This window comes from Necator americanus, chromosome II (genome assembly GCF_031761385.1).
Source record: "Necator americanus strain Aroian chromosome II, whole genome shotgun sequence".
Lineage (NCBI taxonomy): Eukaryota > Metazoa > Nematoda > Chromadorea > Rhabditida > Ancylostomatidae > Necator > Necator americanus.
In genome coordinates, this window is record NC_087372.1 from 31574255 (window position 1) to 31583880 (window position 9626).

A 9626-nucleotide genomic window follows, 5' to 3' on the forward strand; every position below is an offset into this window, starting at 1 on the left:
AAAATGGTTCACATTTAGCATAGTCATGAACCTATACACTTCCGCTGGAGGTTTGTTCGAGACCCATGTTACTTGGGAGGACATTGAGGAGGATATGCAGAGAGAGTTAGACACCGCTGCTTCATTTGGGCCCAACAAAACTGCAAAGAGTATCGGAGATGGCAGGGTGGATTATTACATTTATAGTCTAGTTTATCATACAAAATGTAAACAAAATGGTATTTTAGGGCTTCATGTCTAGAATTGTGCTCATTGATCCAGATTGGCAGCACAAGGATAAAGATCTACCGGAAAAATTTGTCGTTAAAGTTTGTTTCAACTTCATGCATTATTATTCATACCCATTCTTTACCAATGTGGAATAACTGATGTTTCACTCATTTTCAGATTCTTACCCAATTGACTCTAAACCAATTTATGGCAGAAATGTCAAAGGATACGGATTTCGATTCCAGCTACATCAATGAGGAGTACATGGCAGCCCTTGAATACCAACAGAAGCGTGTGATTTTTTTCTAAAATTTGAGGATTTCTTCGGTTTAGCTCAAATGCAAACTTGGGAATTTGTGCGGGAGAAAGAAAAAATTGTGGTCCAACATCTGAGTCTTATAAGCGTTTGATAGTAGAGCAACAACTATTAATTATTAATTATATTATATTAATTAGTAACCATTTCCTGTCTTTTCGAAAAAAAAAAACTTTGGAATAGGCGCGATTCTTTTAATCCATTACAGTGTTCGCATTAATTTTATTTCCTCGCGTAGTGAAAATAGCTTGGCTTGGCTGCATAGAACTATGTACATTAAATGCGGAATCACTCCAATTTATAGTGGAAACTACTTCCATACATGAATGGAAAAGGTGTCAAAAATTGAAACAAACCGTAATTTTTACTTAGAAATGAAGTTATATTCTGCGATGCTAGGAAGTCGAAGTCTGACATATGACTAGATTATTTTCAGCTTCATAATACCGAGGTCACGGTCTACAATCACATAATGAGCCTTCCTGAAGGAAAAATTCCACGTGTAAAGGTGAGGAAACAATACAAATAGGATTCAAGAGATTTAAATTTGATTCTAAAATTTTTAGTGAAAACCTAACTGAAGTACTCCACTGCATTATTTTGAAGGACATTATAAAGGATAAACGATAAAGTATCTGCCGTTAACCAATCCGCTTAGGATGCGCTCCACGTTCACTTCAATTTGTCCATCCCAAACGGATTGATCAGTTAGAAATTTTATAGATTACCAGCTTACCTTTGCTGTAGTTTTTTCAAGTCCGCATAATTCGCTACGTAGTTGTTATTGACACCGACTTGCGTCTGCAAGAACTAACGCTCTTTCTCTATCCTGCGTAAACCCTTCCACTACTTAATTATCGTTATCGAGAGAGAAAATTCATTGCATTTTTGAAGACATACTGGATAAATTTCCAAATCTCTGCGAACACCTCTCGTTTTTCATTGATGATTTTTCTTCGGCACCTTTCTCCAAACTCGTACCTTATTTCAGATCTATTACATGAGAAAATTTTCCGAGTCCAATCCGGTCAAAGGATATATAATTATGGAGTACAAGGATAATATCAAACCAGTCCATATTTATCAGAATGTCTCGATAGAGGCTATAAAAGAGGTTGAATTTGCATTAATAGATAGCAAAATACTCGCCTGAAACGATAGTTGCAGGTACTTCGCGTGAAAGCGGTGCTAGAGGCAAAGTCTCTGAAGTTTACGGAAGAAGAAAAGGAAGTATTCACTAAGAAACCTTTCAGCGAGATTTTTGCACAATTTTTCAACGGAAATGTGAGTGATCCACAGGAGAAATTTTAACGAGGAAATCAGCGAGTAATCTTACTTTATAAACGGGACTATTCTTGCAACTTCTTACTGGACTATGGGAAAGCTTTTACAGGAGCTCAGTATAAGCTGCTATATTTTGTTATTTATATTATTTATATTTATGTTATATATTGGTTAGTACTATGATCAAATAGAGAATTAAAATCACTTTTTCATCAAGTTGCTGTTAACATTCCCATAGGAATTGTTCCTGGATAAAGAAATAACTATTTAATGGGAAGCTCGAAGTACATTTATAAAAGAAAATGGACCACAGATGGTGTTTGTCACAATACCTTGATAAGATGATTTATAAGATCATTTATCAGCAGCAATAAATCTCATACAGTAATCACGGTAATTCTTCGCCAGAGAACGTGAAGTTTTTTCTAAAATCGCTCTATATCAGCCAAGTCGACAGGTCCGAGACTATTTGCCTCAAACAATGTAATGTTATTGAAAATTTCGTGTCTTTCTCGCGATCAAACACGGAACTTTGCTTTGTTCACTCATTTATTAAAATTTTTGAGCAGCTGTCTAGCTGATCTAGGATAAACGTTTCAGTCCTGCAGCTTAGTGCGTCCTTAAAACACTTTCTTCTTCCCAAAGTTCAATATTGGTATCGAGATGAGTGTCGATGGTAGATTTTAGGAGGCGAATTTGGGATAAAGGTTAACTATTTTTGTTGAAGCCCGATTTCCGTAGCTTTTATTGCAAATTTCTTTGTATAAAATTTCGAAAGTTTCGATAGTTTTGCTGGTAAAGAAATTATCTATAAAATGTTATCAGGTGATCAATGTGCATATTTTTTTTTACAAATGCGACACTGCATATCAGAAGGTTATCAGAAACAAATAGCTCCTCAATGAAATTTCGAAATAAATCAATTCCATTAGTACAAATATATTTAATCTGTATTCCATGCAAAAGTATTGTAGGCTTTTTGCTCCACTGCGAAGTACTTTACATTGTTGAAAAGTAAAAAAAAAAGCATTTTGCACTCTTTTCAAACATTTTTACAAAATTTAATTTCAGTCGCTTACTTCAAAATATAATAATTTGATTTTTATGTTCAGATGATCTCCAATCACATTTCTCGTCAAATCTACTTCTGCGAGTTCTACGGGTTTGGCCGAAATAACGCTCCGTTTGCATTTGCAACCTTAATACAATATTGGACCAGGGAAGCGTTAACGAATGCACAGTACAACGTTGGTCCCGGAAGTTCGGTTTCAAAAAAAATCTCGAAGCCTCGAAGACGAACCGCAATGTAGACGTTCGCTAACCCTCGGTAACGATCAATTGAACACACTATCTTGTGCAATCGTTTACACTTCCCTTTCTCCATAATGTGTTTTTGTTTCGAGCTGTTTGAGCGCCAGTTCGGCTGTGTTTGAACTAGCAGGAGTAGATTTGAGGAGAACCATAGTTGGACATTTGAAAATAAATTTCAAATTACTTTGAAAAGAGGAGAACTTGAATTAAAAAATATATATATACCAGTTTGAATGTCCAGCTAAAGCCGGACTTCAGGCTTTTTTTGTGTTTGCTCCGCTCGCCTTCACCGATCGAAAAGAAATAACAGTAGCGACATTTTTTTTAAAATTAGAATTGCTTGTTTCTATCAACGCTTTCTTTAATTTTTTTAACCCAAAAATTTGAGTATAGATGAAAGATTTTATGGTTTTTCCCTAAACGCTCAGTTCTATATTTGGAGAACAATCAAACTTAACACCGCCGCACCATTCCGACCACATGGGACCCGGCGCACTTCATTTTACAGCTATCTAGCTCCAGGGCACGAATTCGACGCCGTAGAACCCGTCTCACCCAATTTTACCGCGTTGAAGCTCTAGCGCACAAAATCGACGCCATGGTATCCACCTCCCTCTTTTTTTTTGTAATTTCTTGACTGAGACACACACATACGCAGACGCACACACGTGACAGAATAAGAACGTTATTATAGCATGATAGTTTGCAAATTTGGGAGTATACATTCACAAAAAAGTTTATTTACTCTCACTAGCATATGAGAGAAAATATCTTGCCTAATCAAAGCCAATATCGATGGCAACATAACTTTGGACAATGGATGAAAGGTAGAGTGATCGCCTATCAGGTGCATGGCGATGGCCCGGCGCTCACCGATGCAGAATTTTGTATCATTGTGGGCACTGATACACAGACGAACACACACACACACACACACACACACACACACACACACACACACACACACACACACACACACACACACACACACACACACACACACACACACACACACACACACACACACACACACGCACGCACGCACGCACGCACACACACACATACACATACACACACGGACTGAGCGCGTTATTATATAGCATATCATACGGATATTTAAAGGGACATAAAATAGCCTTTCCAGCACCATAGTATTTCGCACAAAAGTTTTAGTTTATTGCTCTTTAGTTATAAAACAGTGTTAGAACTGATATTACAAAAAACGTGCACTTCTTTGGCATTAACGTTATACCTGGGAGAGTGAGTTATTTAACCAGCTTTTAATGCGCTAATTCCGCCAAATTTTGAAAATATTGGAACTCACATTTGTACACTTTAATGTGGTATCAAAATGTTCACGATAAGGTCTGGGTTGCGAATATGTAACTAATATTTTACTTTTCCACATTTTTTTTAACATCAAATGTCATATATCCTCAAACGCCAATCATCTTAGGTTCTGGTCCACTAATCTGTAGCCGTTAGTGATTTTAAGAAATACCTGTTTTTGTAAAACCTTTTCAAGGCGCAAAATAAACATGTAGATAAATGTCAGTTGTACGAGTAGATATCTAATATCTGCTCGTACACGCATCTAATATTGAGCACTATGAATCTATTTGCAAAGAAAAAAAACGCGGATGAATGTCTTTTTCATTTTCTTGTAAATAATTACGATGAGTACTATTTACTGCCAAGGCCATGGATGTCCAAACGAATCCCAATTTGAATTAAAATTCTTTTTGAAAATGCATGAGGAGGGTCACAGAAAACGTGGAATAGCACGTTTCCCTCCTCGTAGCCACCTACGTAGGTATTTGATATGGGTTAAATGTTTCTTTTAAAATTGTTCACCAGACGGAACTAATCTTTTTAGAACTCAACGTCTAGTTTTTCGAAGTTCTAAGGTTTTTCTATAATAAATTGGACCCAATTATTAATTTCCCTTTTCGCTAAACCCCGCAATATTATGAATTGGAAATACGTTTTGAAAGTCTGTAAAAACTCCCAACAAATATGTAGTATAATGTGCAATATAGTCTACAAATTGTATTACTCAACTTTTCCACATATCCATGAAAACAGATACCACGTCGAAAAATTTTTGAATACCTAGCACATACACATTTTGAAAGTGGTTTTTTTTGAAATTTTAAAAATGGTTTTTTAAATTTCAAGCTGCTGTCTATAATTTCACTATAAGGTCATACTCGGACTACGCATATTCCTAGGAAAGAACTCTTCATTTTATTATTTTTTCGTTTCAGACAGCTGAAAACTTCGTCAAAGGGTTCGCACAGTTTGGTGATGGAAAACTAGCGGATAGAGCCGAGCGTTTAGAGAAAATTTCGCCAGATATACTAGATTTCGTTTGGGCCGATCAACTGGCGGATGAATTAGGTATGTACAAATTAATCGTGTTCTTAGTTATACAGCGATATACAAACTGTATTACTCAACTTTTTCACATATCCATGACAACAAACACCAGGTTGAAAAATTTTCGAAAACCTAGCACATACAGTTTGCTGATGGGAAACTAGCGGATAGAGCCGAGCATTTGGAGCAAATTTTACCAGATAGACTAGATTTCGGCAAATCAAAGACGATACTTCCTGTCTTTCGTTGATCGTCTTTTGAATTACAAGTTCCCGAAAAATGTAGAAATTGTACATTTAGTTATCTGAAAGTCATCATTAATTCTTCATTGTAGATTTCTACATTTTCAACATTAAGGAAACTACTGTGACAAATAAATAAACAAATGTGGGTGGTACTTAATAGTCGTTGGAGTAAGAGCAGTTATAAGTAAATAATCAAATAACCATTTATAAGAACCACCAATAATCGATGTTTCTTTTAAGTACTTTTGATTTTTGATGTTTTTGTTTTTGGACGGAATTTTTGAGTTTTTTTAATTTCGATTTTTTCCTCTTTGAATCACCAGTTCTCTTTTCTGCACAAATCTGACCATACTTCGATACAGATCGGTATTAAGCTGTGTTCATTACGTTTACAACTCCGCTTCTTATACATAAAGGATAAAAGATAAAGTTTCTGGCGTTAATCAATCCGCTTGGGATGCGCCCCCACGTTCACTTCAATTCAGAATCGTTTGAGGTTTACGAACGTGTAACTGGCCCAAACAATGACTTGCGGTGGCTAGCCGATGTGTCAAGTCAGTGCTTTTATCCTCCCAGACAAGTCTGGTACCAATTTATCGACCCCGGAGGGATGAAAGGCTTGGTGAGCACTAGGGCGGATTCGAACCTCCGATCGATCGTGCAGGAAGCGGAACCTCTAACCGCTACACCACACTCCTCCCTCGCTTCTTATACATATGTGTATTTATTTGTCAGTGATCAGGAGAGAACATTCCAAGATATCTTTTAACTTTTTCCTAATCTATCCTTTTAAAAATGTGTAAAATTCACACAACTATACTCATACTACAAACTGAACCATCAATTGAGAGATACAAAAAAATCGAAAGACAGATCTTTTTTTGTCAAGTCCTCCCATTTTAAACATCAACTCAGTGCAACTGAGAAATTGCTGACGATGCTTTCTTTACCTGAAAAAAGAAATTCTACTGAAATTCTTAATTACAAACACTGCAAGTAAGTTTGAACGTCTTTCTAAAAATTACAGATTTTCAAAAAAGAAGCTCTACAGAAGACCATAGTCACAGTGTTAATATAAAGCAATGATAATAAAAAGTGTAGGCGCAAAAGTCGGTAAGAAAAAGAGCAAACCAAGAACAGACATGTAGAGGATATGTGGTGCTCTGGATCTGCTCTGTCTTACGAGTCGGGGTTCTGTCTCGGTTAAAGGGGTTCTCTCCGATGGTCAGTGAACCCGCGCCTCCTTTCCGCCTACGCAACCTAGGCGTTTCCTGACCCTGACCTCGGGACGCCTGTCTTTCGTAAGTCATCCCCTGCTCCAGTACATTGCATGTTTATTAACTTCTCTATTATGTCATACTACATTATCTTGAAGGAAGATAGTAATTCATATGGACTCTACTTAGTTGGGGAGAATACAATATTTGGACCATGCCACTAGCGCCAGCTGCGATCCACCAAGGCTTTAAGCGACGGCGTGGCTCTCCCTGCTTTTTTGTGATCCACTTTTTAACTTCCCCAGACGTTATACCACTTTCCCAGCAAGTACTGTGCACGTGCATACTATTCTTCGAACACGATACACAACAAAGCACCAGTATACAAACGCGAGGCGAATACAAAGGGGCGACAACGATAGCGAACACCAAGCCTACTGCGCTACGAAATCAATTCAAAAGGAACCAAAAGAAACAGACAGAAGGCTGGCAAAACGGCTCTTTTATGTAGCCCGGGCTCGAGTGGGCGGAGCTTCGCGGGAGACGGCAGCCAATGCGCCAGCTCGCTGGTAAGAGCGCGCGTCTTTGGCTACCGAGCGCGGTAAGCAATGCTCCCGGCCAGGCCTTGATCGAGAGGAGCGATGCGAGTCGCGACACTCTGAATAGGAACAGCGGGCATTGGTGGGCAGAATCCGATCACGGCTGTTCCGATGCTGGACTAAGCCACCACGTGGCTGCCTTGTTCTTCCGGAACCCAGCAGTTACGTGGTGCCATGAACCTACCGCGGTTCCCTTTTCGTGGGCCTCGGGGTGCCCCCCCCAATCGAGCATTGCTGGGGTCAAGTCCCCGTCCGCTCTCAAATGGTTAGCGATATATTGCGACCCACGATCATCAAGTGGCTTATCCTTATAACATCAATACAAGAGGTAGAATGGTCATAACGCGACATATATAGACATACAAGTGGAGCGAGCGATACCACAGAACGGGACTAGAAAGCGGATATGTGGCTCTCTGAGTGGAAAGTGAGGTTAGATGTTGGGCGGCGCTCGTCCCATCTAGTGCGGCTAGTCAGGACAAAAGTGGCATGCTATTAAAATCAATCATTCAAATCAGGCGCGACACGAGATTCAAATACTGCATAACACTCAAAAACATGGTGCAAAGGAAAGGTCGCATGAATGAGTGATGGTGAAATAACCGGACCCAGATCACCAAGATCCGTCTTTATATAAGCTGTCTGGCACGCGAATACTACCGTAGGACAGCACTTGCGGCAATTTTCCCATCGTCCCAGTGACTGGAAAAGTCGTGCACAAGCAAGCACGACAAGATTGAACAAAACACAAAACCATCACAAAAAGCGAGGACTGATCTTTCAGAGATTGCAATGAAAACTTGAAATCTCTTAGACACTTTGGTTTCTTGATCCTTAAAATATCCTTAAATTTGTACAATCCCAAAGATTGTGATGGACATAGAAAATAACTAATGGTACAAAACGAAATGTTGAGTGTTTATCTAGGCATGGAACGTGTGTTGTGTCATGGCGATTTGTGGACGACGAATATCCTCTGGAAAACGAAAGGAGACGATGTTGGCGTCATCTCCGTGATCGATTACCAGGTACACCTATCGTTGTACTATGAATGTTTTACATAGCGACATATTTTACTTCTTCGAAAAAGAAGTGGGTTAGATTGAAACAGAATTTATGGCAAAAATAGTTGTGGGGGAAAGTTGTATTGTGTCAGTGTGATTTATTGTAAATGAATATCACCTAGAGTGAAATAACATACAATGCAACTCCATCAGTTAGAATTGACCATCGGGTATTATAAAAATAAATGTAAGGTTTTAATTATTACCAGAAGACCTTCATGTGACCTCTTACGTTACACTACGGTACTTACCCAAACACATTTGCAATGATTCGAAGTTCTAGACCGCTCATATGGGGTGCCCAGCAAACGACCTCGTGCGACTGTTTTCGTCATGTCTTAGCGGAAAAGATCGAAGAGAACATTGGAAGGAGCTTGTAGAAGTGTACTATGAATACGTGAAAGAGGAAGCTGACGGCATCAAAATGCCGTACACTCTCGAGCAGGTGATCACTATCGGTTTTAGTTAACCTTTTTAAATATCACTACGTATACTAACGTGAAAAGCTTCTCAGCTGGAAGAGTCATACCGCCGATTCATGCCATTAGGGGCTTTTATGGTTGTCCCTGCGATTGGACCTCTCTTTCAGCTGTTAGGCAAAAACTCCGACGATGAGGAGAGTAAAAAGGTAAGAAAGTAATTGCTTCTTTCCTGAAATGATAAAGGATAAGTAGTTTACTTGGCAGAATATGGTTGTCGCCATGGAAAAAACAGAATGCCTATTGGACGACATGCTTCATTACCATGAGCGTAATTTGAAGCTGAAGACAGAAGGAAAGCTTTTGTAGAGCATTTCTAAAATGCGATTAATAATAAATTTTCCTATCATTCCCTGAGTGTTGTTATTTCACAATTTTCTGACCATCAGTTGAGCTCATAAGTTCATCAAAATAGCACCATTATATTCTGTTTTCAATGAGAACGCTGAGATGATTTCCTGCGACTGGTGATCAGGATAATGTTTATTTGATGGGGTAACAACAGCGCTAGTAAACTAGATA

The 9626-nt window shown here is 38.7% G+C and overlaps 1 protein-coding gene across 1 annotated transcript; it reads left to right on the forward strand.

Annotated features, from left to right (window-relative positions):
* Positions 1–25: 25 nt before the first annotated feature.
* Positions 26–9413, forward strand: RB195_020084 (uncharacterized protein; the record flags this gene model as incomplete). The annotated part of the gene is made up of 11 exons (XM_064188229.1): positions 26–166; positions 228–308; positions 388–504; positions 963–1034; positions 1518–1640; positions 1694–1810; positions 5389–5521; positions 8489–8589; positions 8909–9070; positions 9140–9253; positions 9312–9413. 11 exons carry the CDS (start codon positions 26–28, stop codon positions 9411–9413), a joined length of 1263 nt encoding a protein of 420 aa, XP_064044110.1.
* Positions 9414–9626: the final 213 nt, after the last annotated feature.